Below are 17,256 nucleotides of genomic sequence, written 5' to 3' on the forward strand. Positions count from 1 at the left end.
AGGGTTACATTTAAAACTATTTTGTATTTTGTTCCATTTACCATTGACTTCAATGTTCCTTAACTACTTTCTCCTTCAAAATTTTTTCCAAGACCTTGCATACTACAGATGTCAAACTAACAGGCCTGTAGTTACCCAGATCACATTTTTTCCCTTTCTTAAAAATAGGAACTACGTTAACAATTCTCCAATCATACAGTACAACCCCTGAGTTTACAGATTCAAAAAAATTCTTGCTAATGGGCTTGCAATTTCATGTGCCAGTTCCTTTAATATTCTTGGATGAAGATTATCTGGGCCCCCTGATTTAGTCCCATTAAGCTGTTCAAGTTTCGCTTCTACCTCAGATATGGTAATATCTACCTCCATATCCTCATTCCCATTTGTCATGCTACCATTATCCCTAAGATCCTCTTTAGCCTTATTAAAGACTGAGGCAAAGTATATGTTTAGATATTGTGCCATGCCTAGATTATCCTTGAACTCCACTCCATCCTCAGTATTTAGCAGTGCCACTTCTTCTTTCTTTGTTTTCTTCTTATTTATATGGCTATAGAACCTTTTACTATTGGTTTTAATTCCCTTTGCAAGGTCCAACTCTACTTGACTTTTAGCCTGTCTCACTTTATCCCTACATGTTCTGACCTCAGTAAGGTAGCTTTCCTTGCTGATCCCTCCCATCTTCCACTCCCTGTATGCTTTCTGCTTTTTCTTAATCACCTCTCTGAGATGCTTGCTCATCCAGCTTGGTCTACAACTCCTGCCTATGAATTTTTTCCACTTTCTTGGGATGCAGGCTTCTGATAGCTTCTGCAGCTTTGATTTAAAGTAATCCCAGGCCTCCTCTGCCTTTAGATCCATAAGTTCTTCAGTCAAATCCTTACTAATTGCCTTAATTTTTGTAAGTCAGCCCTTTTGAAATCAAAAACCCTAGTTGCAGATTTATTTTTGTTAATCCTTCTGTTCAGTTTGAACTGAATTAGTTCATGATCACTTGAACCAAGATTATCCCTTACAACTATTTCTTCTATGAGGTCCTCACTACTCACCAAAACCAAATCTAAAATGGCATCCCCTCTAGTCGGTTCAGCAACTATTTGATGAAGGAATCCATCAGCTATCGCATCTAGGAAAATCTGAGCCCTATTATTATTACTAGCACTCGTCCTCCAGTCTATATCTGGGAAGTTAAAGTCTCCCATGATGACGCAGTTTCCATTAGTATTTACTTCATTAAAAACATTAAAGAGGGCTCTATCCATATCCAATTAGATATTAGATCAAATTAGATCCCGGCGGTCTATAGCACACCCCAAGCACTATCCCAGGGGAGGCTCTAATAGTTTTCTTCCCCAATGTAATTTTTGCCCAGACAGACTCTGTCTTACCCTTCCATCGCTTCTTATTTCGTTACATTCTACCTCATCATTGATATACAATGCTACTCCACCACTTTTACCTTTATTTCTGTCTTTCCTAAACAGCACATACCCTTCAATATCCTGTCCCCTCTTGCTGGTCTAGAGCTTTGTCATCTAGTCCAACCCCCTGCTCAAAGCAGGACCAATCCCCAATTAAATCATCCCAGCCAGGGTTTTGTCAAGCCTGACCTTAAAAACTTCTAAGGAAGGAGATTTTGGGCAAGTCACATGCTCATGCCCAATTTCCCTCAGTCATTGCAGGAAGCCATTACCTACACTCCAGACAGCACGTTTACATGACAGTCCACTCAGTGTAGATGGGCATCTCCCGTGGTCCATTGTCAACCAAGTGTTTCTTGATGAGCCACTTAATTTGAATAGTCCCTCCAAGATCTGCTGGGCATTACCTTGTGGGTGTTATCCCAGGAGCAAACATTTGAAATCCAAGTATAGAGCCAATACTTATAACTTCACATACAAAAATGACACATGCATACAGATAGCATAATTATAACCAGCAAATCATAACTTTTTCATAGACACCTCACTCAACAGCCTTTGTAAAATATTTGCTGCAAGTATATAGCAGTGGTTGCAACAATGAGCTATATGGTTATATTTTAATCAGATAATATCACAGTTAATTTTTGAGCGCTTGTTCAGACCTGAGGCACCAAGTACCTGCTCCCTCCTGCACAGCCGGAAAAGGGTGTCTAGCCCTGCTTTCACATGGGGTGAAGCAAGGGACACACACCTGCTAAGGAACCATGTCAGTTGGGGTATGAACCAAATATGAGGGAGGGGCCACCTGCTTACAAACACACTACAGGTCTGTAGTGTAGACAGGGCCCACATCTCTGTCTCATTTTCTCACCCTGTAAAATTAACATAATAAGTCCCATCTCGTTGAACTCCATTTTATCGTTGGGGAAACTGAGGCAGACAGTGGTGAAATGACTTATTTGTGGTCACAGTGACTCAATAGCAAAGCCAGAAATAGAAAATGGCAGGTCTTCCTGATAGCCAGTCCTGGGCCCTTGCTCTTGTTATCCTGACTTCTTTTTTTGAACGTCAGTCACAGCCTCTCTACAGGTTTTTCTTTATCTCCATTTCCCTTAATTCCATGTGGAAAGATTTTCTCTTATCCAAATTGGCTCTAATGCCTGTGGATGTCTGTCCAAAAGATGTGCTCTGCCTCAATCAGAAGGTATGGGCTTGATGGAGGAACCACTACGGCCTGTGTTATACAGGAGGTCAGACTAGATGGTCATAATCATCTTTTCTGGCCTTAAAATCTATGCATCTAGGCATTTTTCTGCTACTATTGAAAGAATTCTGGACATATTTTCTGTCATTCACTTGCAGTTGGAATAATTTAAATACAGTAAAAGGATTTCTTCTTCCATTGTGTCCTGAGCACTTTTGATTGCAAACAATGTATGTTAAACCAACAGGTCATAATTTCAGATTGTCACAGAGTGAGGTGGTTCTTTACAGAGGTGGGGCTCAGCTGCACCTCTGCAAGGTTTAGCCACCTCTCAAAGAAGAGGGAATGAGTGTAGGGGTCACCTGACAAGGGGCAACGTGTCATAAATATAAAGGGAAGGGTAAACCCCTTTGAAATCCCTCCTGGCCAGGGGAAAGCTCCTCTCACCTGTAAAGGGTTAAGAAGCTAAAGAAGGTAACCTCGCTGGCACCTGACCAAAATGACCAATGAGGAGACAAGATACGTTCAAAAGCTGGGAGGAGGGAGAGAAACAAAGAGTCTGTGTGTCTGTCTATATTCTGTCTTTGCCGGGGATAGACCAGGAATGGTGTCTTAGAACTTTTAGTAAGTAATCTAGCTAGGTACGTGTTAGATTATGATTTCTTTAAATGGCTGAGAAAAGAACTGTGCTGAATAGAATAACTACTTCTGTCTGTGTATCTTTTTTGTAACTTAAGGTTTTGCCTAGAGGGGTTCTCTATGTTTTGAATCTAATTACTCTGTAAGGTATCTACCATCCTGATTTTACAGGGGGGATTTCTTTATTTCTATTTACTTCTATTTTTATTAAAAGTCTTCTTGTAAGAAAACTGAATGCTGTTTCATTGTTCTCAGATCCAAGGGTTTGGGTCTGTGGTCACCTATGCAAATTGGTGAGGCTTTTTATCCAACATTTCCTAGGAAAGGGGGGGTGCAAGTGTTGGGAGGATTGTTCATTATTCTTAAGATCCAAGGGTCTGGGTCTCTAGTCACCTAGGCAAATTGGTGAGGCTTTTTACCAAACCTTGTCCAGGAAGTGGGGTGCAAGGTTTTGGGAAGTATTTTGGGGGGAAAGACGTGTCCAAACAGCTCTTCCCCAGTAACCAGTATTAGTTTGGTGGTGGTAGCGGCCAATCCAAGGACAAAGGGTGGAATATTTTGTACCTTGGGGAAGTTTTGACCTAAGCTGGTAAAGATAAGCTTAGGAGGTTTTTCATGCAGGTCCCCACATCTGTACCCTAGAGTTCAGAGTCGGGGAGGAACCTTGACAGCATGTGATTAGGAACCAGGCCTTCTGGGAGATATAAGGACAGCCTGTGCTGAGCCTGGACTGAGATCCCAGGGAGTTCAGACTTGGTCCAATCTGTTAAGGGCCAGGAAAGAGCCACAATGAGCTCACTGGAAGAGGCCCTGTGAGGAAAAGACAGAATAATTTTGGGGATAGGGCAGATGACCCAACTGGTTTAGGTTCTCAGGGACAGACACCCACAGGGGGTTGTGGGGGCTTATGTTCTCCTTCCGCACGGTAGGTTTTCTGGAGGAGGAAACTGATGCAGTGTGGGGAAGGGAATTGACCCCAAGGCCACACTTGTGAGTCTGTATCATAATACATATGCACAATGGAACTGCACTAAGGTTGTACTGACACCAGAGAAAGTCCATTTTGAGGTCCCCAGACTTCATTTTGTATCCCTGGCTTCCATTTTGAATAAGCAAGAGTCACTCCACCATTAGATGGAAGCTGCAGGTCACATAGCGCTAAATATAGAATTGGCAGAAAAAAAGTAGTAAAAACAATGACTCAGCAGATCATAATACCATCAGATAAATAATGGTTGCAAGTCTAAAAACAGAATTGGCAGTTAGCAAAAGAAGAGAAACAAATAGGATGATGCCATGTGTCTAAAAATAGAATTGAAAACGGTATAAAAGTCAGTGTGTCAGAACAGTCAACATGGATTCACCAAGGGCAAGTCATGCCTGACCAACCTGATTGTCTTCTATGAGGAGATAACTGGATATGGGGAAAGTGGTAGACATGATATATCTTGACTTTAGCAAAGCTTTTGATATGGTCTCCCACAGTATTCTTGCCAGCAAGTTAAAGAAGTATGGACTGGATGAAAAGACTATTGCCAGCAGATCGAGGGAAGTGATTATTCCCCTCTATTCGGCACTGGTGAGGCCACACCTGGAGTATTGCATCCAGTTTTGGTCCCCCCACTACAAAAGGGATGTGGACAAATTGGAGAGAGTCCAGCGGAGGGCAATGGAAATGATTAGGGGGCTGGGGCACCTGACTTACGAGGAGAGGCTGAGGGAACTGGGCTTATTTAGTCTGCAGAAGGGGGGGGGGGGAGGAGGGAGTTGATAGCAGCCTTCAACTACCTGAAGGGGGGCTCCAAAGAGGATGGAGCTCGGCTGTTCTCAGTGGTGGCAGATGGCAGAACAAGAAGCGATGGTCTCAAATTGCAGTGGCGAAGGTCTAGGTTGGATATTAGGAAACACTATTTCACCAGGCGGGTGGTGAAGCACTGGAATGGGTTCCCGAGGGAGGTGGTGGAATCTCCTTCCTTAGAGGTTTTTAAGGTCAGGCTTGACAAAGCCTTGGCTGGGATGATTTAGTTGGTGTTGGTCCTGCTTTGAGCGGGGGGTTGGACTAGATGACCTCCTGAGGTCTCTTCCAACCCTGATATTCTATGATTCTATGATTTTGGTTAGGACTGTTTATTTATTTATTTTTATCAAAATAGTTGTCCTGGCAAAACTTCTATTGCAGACAGTTACATCTTTATAAAAGTGCCTTAAATCAATATAGCTTATTTCCCTCCCTGTACTGGAATAGCTATACTAGTGGTATAAAGCAACTTTATACTGATCTGTGTCTGCTTTGTACTACTTTAACTATACTAGTGAAGCTCAAGCAGTACAACTTTCTAGTGTAAACAAGCCCCTGCTCACCCACACCTGTGCACCTTTATATTAAATTTTAAAAAAGGTCAGGTTCTTGCTAACAGGGAAGAGAGATTGCCTCCCAACAGGAAAAATGACACTCAGATACGTGGCCCTCAGATACTGTGCGGACGGGCACCCATTGAAAATGAACCAGATGCATAGTTGCCTGGTTATGACAGCCACACTGCCATTCATCTGGTAGCATCAGCATTAGGTGCCAGGGTATTTGTAATTTGAAATTAGAGTCGGTCAGAACACAGAATTTCCAGGCTGTGGGAAATTCTGACATCTTGAAATTTACATTTTTGTCCTGCATAGGGACAAAAAGTTGAAATCTTGAAATATCTAGCAGATTGGAAATTCTGAAATATTTTTATTTTGAAATACCAAAGCATCCCTATCAAAAAAATTTTATTTGAGAATGTCAGAACACTGATATAAAATATTTAATATATATTAAATATATGCATAATAAATTTAATATTAAAATTAATATATTATAAAAGACAAGATTAAACGAAAAAATCAGAACAAAACAAAATACCCTATTTTCATTTTGTATGGTTTCAAAACTCTTCTGTTGGAAACTATGCTGAAATTGGCATGTTCCTGTGAAACATTTTGCTTTTGTCAAAACACCATATTCCAGAGGGAAACTGTCCCATCTAATTTTTTTGACCAGTTCTACTTAAGTGATTTTTTTAGTTCTTTGTAGTCTAAGATGAAGCTTACTCAACCCCACCATTTGAAGATGGACCTAATTCTGCATCTTGGCAGGGGGTTAGACAAGATGACCCTTGTGGTCCCTTCTAACCCTATGGTTCTGTGATTCTATATCAGGGCCTGGAGTTTAAGGGTCTGTGTATGCTGAAGAAACATTTAACTGACTTTAAAAACAGCACTGCTAAACTGATTTTCGACCCTGTGAGTGCTGTAGTAGAGACCAGCTTCCAGGCTGTTTAAGGCAGCATGACCTACTTTTAGTGAATTAGTTTTCTGACTGAGAGTGCTCCAAGCACCCTAAGAACTGGCTGAAGTAGATGACACTTTTAACAGGTCTAGAGGACAGATTCAGGCTAATCAGCTTCGGTCTGGACTATTTTAGCAACAGTGTGAATGAGGACAAACTAAAAGAGTTCAACTGGCCATTCTGCTACTGTCCAACAACGCACCAGTGGCATTTCAAAATCTCCCACAAAGCACTGTGTCTGAGAGCTGAAATAGTAATTGTGGGGTAGGTATCCAGAGAGTGTTGATAATGCAACAGCTTAAGAGCAGAACTATGCAGACGTGATGCAAAACTGCAATGGTTCTTGAACTGATCCAGTGTGGCTGGGGTGGGAGCACTGACATGGGTCGGTTCCAGATGGTTCAGTCCCCAAGTGCGAGGTTAACCTCGCACCAGCAGCAGGAGTGTCAGAGCACTCCAAGCAGAGCTGGGCACCAGGGATGGGGTGAGGCAGAAATCCATTAATCTGGTTTGCGGCTATCCGGCTGGTGAACTGCTCTTGACTTAGCTGGACAAGCATTGAAGCCTAAACTCCCTGCATTGCCAGAGCTGTTTCCCTTCTGATGCCTTTGCGAATCTGGAGAGGAAATTCCCAGCAATAAAACCCACTGAGGGCTTCCAAGGGGGAAATTGCAATCAAAAACAAATCCGCAGTGCTCAGCAGCTTCTAGTCCCTCCCCCACTCCCCAGTGCCCGTCCCTCCCTGTTCCAGCCCCTCCTGCTGCAACCCTGCTAGAGAAAGGCAGGAAGGAGGAACTCCTGTTGCTGACTGGTTGGCAGCCCTGCAAGTGGAAATATTCTGAATGCAGCAGCCATGGCCTCAGGAAATAACCTGATGGAGAAGCTCCAAGACGAAGTGTCCTGCTCCATCTGCCTGGAGTATCTGAGGGACCCTGTGACCATCGACTGCGGGCACAACTTCTGCTGTGTGTGCATCACTGACTATTGCGAGAGGTGGGAGGGCTCCACGACTGAGGTGTTCTTCTGCCCTCAGTGCAGAGGAGGGTTCCTTCAGACCACGTTTAGGCCCAACAGGCAGCTGGCAAACATTGTGGAGGGCATTGAGCAGTTGGCACTGCAGCCAGGCAAGGAACCCAAGGAGAAGCTGTGTGAGAAGCATGGCAAGAAGCTGCGTCTCTTCTGCGAGGATGATGGGGAGGCCATTTGCCTGGTGTGCGACAAGTCCCGGGTGCACCGCTCCCACACTGTGATCCCCATCGAGGAGGCTGCCCAGGACTACAAGGTAGGAGCAGTGACAAGCATCCAACTAGCCAGAGCCATGAGAGGGGTCGGGGCTGTTGGGCAAAGCTCCAGGGATGTGCTCCACCCCCATTCCCAGTCCCCTGAGTTCTGGGCTCTTAGGAGCCTGGGCTGTGGTTCCTGCCTGGGGTTTTAGACAGGGAAGGTGCCTGTCTCTGACCTAAGCCCTGGGCCCTGGTTAGGGGGTCCCATCTGTAGCCATGGAGTTCTCCATTCTCCAGAGCCCATGAACAGAGTTCTCTCAGCCAGAGAGGGCATCCACGGAGCAGCTGTGAGGGGCTCTCTCCCCAACACAGAGCTTCCCAGGCTGCGACCCCACCCCCTGCTTGAGCAGGTTGGGCACCCAGCCCAAGAGCATGTGAACAAACTGATGGAGGACATGGTTCTACACTGCTACTGGCCCTGGAGCTGGGCCCCTCACCACTGCTGCCACAGAGCTGGGCACTGGCTGTCTGCCCCCTTACCACTGCCTTGTGAAGCCAGGCTCTGGCCTCCCCCTCACTGCTGCCCTCCAGAGATGAGCTCCATCTGGCCTCCCCCTCACCGCCGCCCCCTGGAGGCGAGCCCTGTCTAGCCACCCCCTCACTACCACTCCCTGGAGGCGAGCCCCGTCTAGCCACCCCCTCACCACTGATCACCGGAGACAAGCATTGTTTATCTTCCCCCTCACTGTGGTGCTGGAACAATTTGTATAGTGAGTCATTGAGCCACACTGTAAACCCTGTATAAAATGGAAACCACTTTAAGCCAGGGGTGCTGCCGCACCCCAGCACCCGCAGTTCCAGCACCTATGACTCCCTCCCTGGAGACGGGCCTCATCTGGCCTCCCCCTCACCACTGCTACCTGGAGGTGAGTCCTGTCTGGCCTCCGCCTCACTGCTGCCCCCTGGCGGGGAGCCCCGTCTATCTGACCCTTCACTGCTGCCTCCCAACCCAGAGCCGGGCCCCATCTAGCTGACCCCTCACTGCTGCCCCCCCGGCAGAGCCAGACCCTAGGTGGCTGTGCACTCACCACTGTCCCCTGGAGCCGAGCCTGAGCCCTTGTTTTGGAATGGATAACTGCCGAGAAGAGGGGAGCAGGACCCCTGCCCAGTCACCTGTGACAGCCCTGGGGTGCCAGCCTCTCTGCTTCTTCCCCTGACTAGTTCAATGGTCGCTATGGGAGTGAAGGATGCTGTGAGGGACCCATGCCCTTACCCAATGCTCCACAGGTCGAGGAGCGGTTCTCTGTAGCCATTGGAGCCCCATTTCGGAATCCTTCTTTGAGCCCCCCAGTGGAATGGATTACCTAGGGAGGTGGTGGAATCTCCAAGGCCCGGCTTGACAAAGCCCTGGCTAGGATGATTTAGTTGGGGTTGGTCCTGCTTAGAGCAGAGGGTTGGACTAGATGACTCCCTGAGGTCTCTTCCAACCCTGACATTCTATGATTCTATAATTCTAAGTGGGCACTGGGAGGATTCAGCCCCATTTTCTCCCCACAGATGAAACTGCAGGAAGCTCTGGATCTTTTGAGACAAGTGATGGGAGAGATTGCAAAGCTCCAGGCCCAAGAGGGGAAGAAAACCGCCCAGTGGAAGGCAGGTGTCGTGAGTGTGATCCCACCACAGCCTCCCCTGTGCCATGGGACTGGGTGCCCCAAGCAATAGCATGAGGGTCTGGCACATTTGCTAAGGGGGGACATTCACACTGAGTACCTGATTTTTTGCTCACATTGGTTTTACTTCAATTTAACTCCAGTGGCTCCTGATTTTTCCCTGTGTAACTGAGATCAGAATCAGGCCCCGAGACTATAATGGAGCATCCCGGTGGGACACGAGTGGAAAATTCCCTCCAGAGGGGACTATGACATAAGTCTGGCAGAGCGGGGGAGGGCACCGTTGCTGCATTGTTCCCAGGAGAAGAGCATACAGCAGAATGACATCACAGTCACACTCCTCAGCCTCTGCTGCCAGCCTGAGGCCAGCTTACCTCAATCACAACAGTTTATCATAATGGGCCCCTCTGGCAAGGTGTGAGGCCTGCTTGGAATGTGTGTGTCCCCCAAACCCAGCTCTGTTAATAGTTGAAGCCCCCCACATTTTGCAAATGAATCTGTTTCCTCAGTATCCTGGAAACTGATTGAGTCACTTTCAAACTGTCCTGCCCAAGCAGTTGTGCAAGCCCTGCCCATTGCACAATCCGAGGGACCAGGAAGTGCTGTGTCACCGCAGAGTCTGAGCAGCTCTTGTACTGGGCTTGCTCCCAGCTCTGCTCCGTCCGAGGGGGGGCAGGGCCCAGCTTCGTGGTGCATGGCTCAGTCTGACTCCCTGCCATGGCGTTTCTGAGGCGTTCCTGGCCCTGTTGGCATGGCATGGAACCAAAGTACTGCTGCACCAGGCCAGCCGGATAGGCTTAGCCAGAGCCAGCCCATTAGTTACACATAGCTGGGAGGGGCTTTGTAGAGCCCATGGCACACTGTAGTGGGGACTGCATGGCTCAAGGGCTGATGATAGGATATGGAGTCTTTCACCCCTTTCCAGGTCCAATCCAGCAGTGACTGAAAGTTGTTGCTGGCTGATGATCTCTCTAGTGACTCATGGACTGAGTTTGGGGCGGTTCTCAGTCCACTTGCCAGCAGACAAATGTCCACGACACAAAAATACCCACACCTGCAACTGACATCAATTGGCATCTTGTTGGCAAACAAACAAGGGAGGGTAGATCTCAACCTTTCAATCCCACCCACAGGTTGCATAATGTGTGTGGGGGGGGGGAAGGCAGGGCGCAGGGGGATGTGCACTGCCCCTGCCCATGTAGAGTGGACCTTACCTCTGGCTGGTTCATCAGGCTGCGGAGCTCGTGGCTGTGCAATCACTGTGCTCCATTATCCTTTGGCTGGCATTCCCTCCTGCCCTGCTGTGGGGCCGAGGTGGCATGCCAGTGCAGATGAGCCCAGAGGAGTCTGTGTGCCCAGAGCTGGAACTGCAGGAACTGTGTGCCGAGCAGGAGCCATTCCTGGAGCTGACCAAACAGCCATTTTCTGTGGGAAAACCTCTAGCACAAACAATTTCCACCAGCGCCATTAATAGCTCAAGAATAGAGGGTGGGGAGGGTTGAGGCTAAGGGGCATGGTGGCATGATGGCAGGGACAAGTGGGGATGACAGAATGAATGGAGGGGCACCCTAGGGGCAAGGGGGACAACAGCAGGGACAAAGGGGCAGTTTGTTACAGTGTGCTAGGAGCATATTATTATAGCATGAAACAGGGGTGGCCAAACTTACCGGCCCTCTGACCCACATACGACAATCTTCAGAAGTTCAAGAGCTGGGGCCCGGTGCTCGGGGCTTCGGGCCCGGTGCTCGGGGCTTCAGCCCCACAGGAGGTGCCTGCCGGGGTTTGGGGCTTCAGCCCCACTCCTGCTGAAGCCCTGAGACCCCCGTCCCTGCTGTGCAGAAACCTCTACCCCACCACCCCACTGCAAGGCAGAGGTCCCAAGCTCCCCGCTGAAGTCTGGTAGGTGGAGAATGGGGGAGCGGGGGGAATGTGGGGAGGCTCTGTGAGCCACACTTTAATGCTAAAAGAGCCACATGCGGCTCATGAACCAGTTTGGCCACCCCTGGCATAAAAGATCCCACAGGGCCCAACCCTTCTCCTTTAAACCCCCAGCAAATGGGCCATGGTTCCCAACCCACAACCTTTAGACCACCAGTAAATGGCCTGTGCCCAATCCACCACCTACAGATCCCCAGGAAACAGCCTGTGAGGCCCAACCCACCTCCTCTAGATCCCCCCAGTAAACAGCCCACCAGCCTACTACCTACTACCCCATAACCCTCAGCAAACTGCCCTGTTGTCAAATTTGGCCTTACCCCACTGGGGTTCCTTCCTCCCTCACATGGTTTCTGCCCCTGCAGGAGAAGGTGAGGGAGCAGAAAAAGCTCATTGTAGCTGAGTTTGCCAAGCGCCATCGGGCTCTAGAAGAGGAAGAGCAGCTGCTTGTGTGCAGGCTGGAGGAGGAGGAGGAGGAGACTCTGCAGAAGCTTCGGGGGAATGCGACGTTCCTGGTAGAGCAGAGCTCTAGCCTGGCCCAGCTGATAACGGAGATCGAGCAGAAGTGCCAGCAGCCAGCCACTGACCTGCTCAAGGTGAGAGCCCCTCTCATGGTGTGATGAGCTTCCTCCGGGTGCCATATGGGACTGGGATACCACTGAGCCCGCCTGTCCCACCAGCTTGGGTTCCCCTTACTCTGTGCTGCTGTGACAGGCTCTCAAGCCCCCTTCCAGCACACACACAGGTAGGAACACACCCAGCGGCGGTTATATTCACCCAGATGCTGAGATCTGCTCTGCCTGGGACGCTCAGCTAGGGAATTGCCCAGCACTCAAATGTACACCGCCTCTGGAGTGTAGACCCAAAATTGTATCATCTTGCGCTGCACAGAGAACTGTACAGCGTAAGCTCATTGAAATCTGCTCCCTCCCGCAATGTGGAGTAAGATATGCACAGCTTTTTGCCCCCCACCCCAGTTATGAATTCCACAAACTGGTTTTAGAGAAAATAAAATAAAAACGAGTTTATTAAGTGATTATAAGGGATAGCAAACAGATCAAAGCAGATTACCTAACAAATGAAACCAACACACAAGCTAAGTTTAATATACTAAAGAAACTGGTTTTAACTAGCAAATTCTCACCCTAAAGGTTGTTTTAGGCAGATTGCAGAGGTTCTTGAAGGCAAGCTGCTCTTGCTTTCATCTTAAAACTCCAGGTATTTCTTTCACAGGCCAGACACCCGCTAACCTGGGTTCAGTCATTTCTTCCCCAGTTCAGTCTTAGGTGATTACAGCAGTCATGTTTGGCATAGGCGCCGACTCCATGGGTGCTGCGGGGCTGGAGTACTCACAGGGTAAAAATTAGCAGGTGCTCAGCACCCACCGGCAGCCAAGCTCCCCTCGCCCCGCCTCCTCCCTCTCTCCCAAGTGCGCCGTGTCCCTGCTCCTCCCCCTCCCTCCCAGTGCTTCCTGCCGCCTGGCTGCCCACTCACTGTGGGGAGGTTTGTAACAGGGAAGGGGAGCAGCCACTGGAGCAGCCTCCCAAGGCCCTTTTGGGGCATAGGTGCTGACTTCTGCTCCTGCCGGTGGGTGCTCAACCCCCCTCTGCCCCCAGCCCCACCCCGACTCCACCCCTTCCATGAGGCCCCGCCTCTGCCCCGCCCCCATTCCAACTCCTTCCCCGAAGTCCCTGCCCCAACTCCACCCCCTCCCTGCCCCTATTCCGACTCCTTCCCCAAATCCCTGCCCTGGCCCTGCTTCTTCCCTGCCTCCTTCCCTGAGCGCACCACGTTCTCACTCCTCCTCTCCCCCCCCCAGAGCGGCCAAACAGCTGTTTGGTGGCAGCTGGATGGGAAGTGCTGGGAGGTAGGTGGAGGAACGGGGACGCAGCGCGCTCAGGGGAGTAGGCGGAGGAGGAAGTGGGACAGGGGGAAGGGGAGCTTGGCTGCCGGTGGGTGCGGAGCACCCACTAATTTTTCCCCATGGGTGCTCCAGCCCCGGAGCACCCATGGAGTCGGTGCCTATGCTTTGGGGTCACTGTGGGGAGCCTCTGACCTGGGCGATGCTGGATGGTCAGAATGGTACCTCCTGGCTGTGACCTCTGGGGCATAGCGAGCAGATCGAGGGACGTGATCGTTCCCCTCTATTCGACATTGGTGAGGCCTCATCTGGAGTACTGTGTCCAGTTTTGGGCCCCACACTTCAAGAAGGATGTGGATAAATTGGAGAGAGTCCAGCGAAGGGCAACAAAAATGATTAGGGGGCTGGAACACATGACTTATGAGGAGAGGCTGAGGGAGCTGGGATTGTTTAGCCTGCAGAAGAGAAGAATGAGGGGGGATTTGATAGCTGCTTTCAACTACCTGAAAGGGGGTTCCAAAGAGGATGGCTCTAGACTGTTCTCAATGGTATCAGATGACAGAACGAGGAGTAATGGTCTCAAGCTGCAGTGGGGGAGGTTTAGATTGGATATTAGGAAAAACTTTTTCACTAAGAGGGTGGTGAAACACTGGAATGCGTTACCTAGGGAGGTGGTAGAATCTCCTTCCTTAGAGGTTTTTAAGGTCAGGCTTGACAAAGCCCTGGCTGGGATGATTTAACTGGGAATTGGTCCTGCTTTGAGCAGGGGGTTGGACTAGATGACCTTCTGGGGTCCCTTCCAACCCTTATATTCTATGATTCTATGATTCTGTGGGTCTAAGAACGTTTAATTTTCAGTAACACCCCCGGTCTCATGGGCCGTTTTCAGCTACTTCAAGCCAGCCAGCTGCCAGTCCCAAGGGACCTTCCTGCTTGCTTAGCATCGGAGTGACTCAATGAGACCATTGGTTGGGAGGATCAGTAACACTTTGTGTTCCAGCAATACCATTGGAAATCCTGAGACTCCCGAGACTCTTTCTGCGCTCGCTGGAGACCGCCCCCCATACCTCCTGATTAAGTCCAGTTTCAGAAAGGCATGATCTGCTGAGGCCACAGCAAGGCACAGTGCTGTGCAAGACAGGGCTGGGAGCTGGGTTGCTGCAGTTGGTGCTTCACGCTGCAGTTAAGAGCCCTCTCTCTCAGTGGCACTTATCTGGCTGCCCTGGTGTCAGAGCCTCACAGTCTTCAATGCATTTATCCTCACACACCCTGTGAATAAGGCAGTGCTGTTATCCCCATTGTACAGACACTGAGGGCCAGAGAGACTCAGTGACTCACCCAAGCAGTGAATGGCTGAGCCAGAAACTGAACTTCAATTTCCTGAGCCCAAGGCTGGTACCCTGACCACTCACCATCCACCCCCTGGTGGCTGTTTTCTACCAGGTACATTTCCAAGCCTCTTTGCAAGAGAAGAAGAAACTGAATGTTTTAAAAAATGAAAGTCGAGCTTCTTCTTTATGTTCCCAGGCCCAGATTTTCCAAGGTATTTAAGGTATTGAAATCAGTGGGAGTTAGGCGCCTAAATACCATGGAGGATCTGGGTCCCAGGCCCTGTACATTAGGGAAGTCCTTAGCCATGGGCTTCCTTGGGCTGCAAAGGCTGGAAGAGTGAGAGAGAGAGATGAATCTGGAGGAGGCAGGATGCTGGACTGGCTGGGCAAAGATCTGGCTTGGCATGGAAAATCCTCACTAAGAGGCAGACCTTTAATTGCTTTGTGTTTTCTCTCCCTTTAGGATGTGAAAAGCACGTTGATCAGGTAGGAGAGACATTTCAGGTCCCCATTGTGTTCCTGTTAGAGGCATCATAGATGGGCCCTATGGCTGGCTGTTGTATGCTAAATAGCTAACGTCTTCTCCTTAGGAGCCACAGTGTGAAGCTTCAGGAGCCAGAGGCCGTTCACATGGAGCTACAGGATTCCTATGAGGTCCCCAGGGTGATGGAAACACTGCAGAAATACGGAGGTAAAGGAGGGCAGATACAAAGGGGGCAACCAGGAGCTGGGCATGGCAGTCTATGGGAAGGGAATGCAGGGGAGCTCAGGGGGCTGTGTGATTTGGGGTTCATGGACAGGGGTGAAAGTAAAATTGATCTCTTACCATTACGGGGGGGGGGGCGCGTGGCTTCAGCCCCCACCAGAAGGGCTGGGGTCTTGGGCAGAAGGGGTGGGCCTGGGGCTCAGCATCCCCCAGCCCATCTGCGCTGCCTGGCCTGCGCTGCCCGGGGCTCCGGCCACTGATGTGGAGCCTGGACCCTTTTAAATCGCCAGCCCCGGGGCGGCTGCTCCTTTTGTGCCCCCCCCCCCCCCGCCGTCGGTGGCCCAGGGGGATGGAAAAGGGGAGACGACATTAAAGTGTTGCCACGGCAGCGCTTTAAGCAGGGTCCTTTGCCGCGGCAGCGCTTTAACGTCGCTGCCCCTTTTGTGCCCCCCCCCCGTTGGCAGTCCTGATGGGGGGGCGCAAAAGGGGCCGCCAATGGGGGCGCAAAAGGGGCAACAACGTTAAAGCACTGCCATGGCAGCGCTTTAAGCAGGGTCCGTTAAAGTGGTGCCATGGCAGCGCTTTAAAGTCAGCTGTAAGGGCTGGTACCGGCAGTCACTTTTTACCGGTGTGCCGTACCTGCCCTACCACCTTACTTTCACCCCTGCACATGGGTCTCTGGGTCAAAGGCTTGAGCCCCCAGAACAAAATGCTCAGGTGCAGGTTTATTTAGTGTGTCGATGAAAGGGGCAGAGGCCCGGGGAGGAAATACAGGGCCAGAGAAGAACCACAAGTGCCAAGCACAGAAGTGTGTGTGTGTGTGTGAGAGAGAGAGCATGTGTGCTTGTGGGTGTGACTGCATATATGAGTGTGTGTGTGTGTGTATTAGACAGATGTGTAGCTCATCAGCTCTGCTCGCAGGGCCTGTGTGCATCTCCTAGATCTGCCTGCAGTTTTATGCTTGGACAGAGCCCCAAATCCAGAGCAAAACCATCATGATTTGCCTGGATCCAGGGCCAATCTGGGTTCCCCCACCTACCTCAGCCAGGGATTTTCAGAGAAGAAGCTCCTAAGCCCAGGAGACATAGGGCTGATTAGCCCCTACCGGAGCCAGGAGGCGCAACAGTGTCCTTTGTACAGTAGCTGAGGTCCCAGGTGCAGACCCCTCACTGCCCAATGCAGCCCTCCTGCCCAGAAACCAATCCAGCTGTGCTGTGTGGAATCCCCTGTGTAGATGCCCGGCTGGTGGGTCATTCTCACATGCTCAGAGTCACGATTTGGCAATTTGGGATTGAGGAGGATTTTGCCCACATCAGACTGGCAGATACCTGATGGGTGGGGCAGGTGTTCCCCTTCCTCTGCAGCAGGGAGCAGGGATCACCTGCTGGGATCATCTGGGCAGATCCTACCTAATTAATTTCCTGCCCTGGCAGGGACCTTGGGCATTGGCAGCACCTCGGTCTCTTCTCTTCTCTGCCTGTGGCCCACAACAATGGAGTCTCCTGGGGACTGGAATGCTTTGGTCTGACTGAAATCATTGGGCTGTTTTAGACATGTTCTTAGTGTCCAAACTGAGAAATAAAATCTCCCTTTGTATAAACAGTGTGGTTGTGTTCTCTGCTTCCAGAAGAGGCAGACCTTTAATTGCTTTTGTGACCATGTCGATGGCCTGACAAGTGCCCCAGTGCACTTCTGAAAAGTGCATTTCCTATCTACTCTTCCTACCCAACAAAGATGGTTTGGGTGGAATGAACCCTTCATTGCCTATGAGGAGTGATTAATAAGACTGGGACTTTTCAGCTTGGAAAAGAGACGACTAAGGGGAGATATGATAGAGGTCTATAAAATCATGACTGGTGAGGAGAAAGTGAATAAGGAAGTGTTATTTACTCCTTTTCATAACACAAGAACTAAGGGTCACCAAGTGAAATTATGAGG

At 49.8% G+C, this 17,256-nt stretch overlaps 1 protein-coding gene across 1 annotated transcript; it reads left to right on the plus strand.

Moving 5' to 3' along the window:
• The first annotated feature begins 7,380 nt into the window (after positions 1-7,380).
• LOC125629132 (E3 ubiquitin-protein ligase TRIM58) lies at positions 7,381-16,918 on the plus strand. The gene is made up of 6 exons (XM_048834438.2): positions 7,381-7,874; positions 9,373-9,468; positions 11,786-12,016; positions 15,076-15,098; positions 15,203-15,303; positions 16,752-16,918. The coding sequence occupies exons 1-6, from the start codon at positions 7,446-7,448 to the stop codon at positions 16,844-16,846; spliced, it is 975 nt and encodes a 324-aa protein (XP_048690395.1). The 5' UTR covers positions 7,381-7,445; the 3' UTR covers positions 16,847-16,918.
• The last annotated feature ends 338 nt before the right edge of the window (positions 16,919-17,256 follow it).

Source organism: Caretta caretta, chromosome 20 (genome assembly GCF_965140235.1).
Source record: "Caretta caretta isolate rCarCar2 chromosome 20, rCarCar1.hap1, whole genome shotgun sequence".
NCBI lineage: Eukaryota > Metazoa > Chordata > Testudines > Cheloniidae > Caretta > Caretta caretta.

Excerpts from the sequence above, each read along its gene's own strand:
- LOC125629132 (XM_048834438.2), top strand. The coding sequence starts at position 7,446 with ATGGCCTCAGGAAATAACCTGATGGAGAAGCTCCAAGACGAAGTGTCC. Across the intron at positions 7,875-9,372 it reads AGGCTGCCCAGGACTACAAG|ATGAAACTGCAGGAAGCTCT; the intron begins GTAGGAGCAGTG and ends TTCTCCCCACAG. Across the intron at positions 15,304-16,751 it reads AACACTGCAGAAATACGGAG|GGACCTTGGGCATTGGCAGC; the intron begins GTAAAGGAGGGC and ends CTGCCCTGGCAG.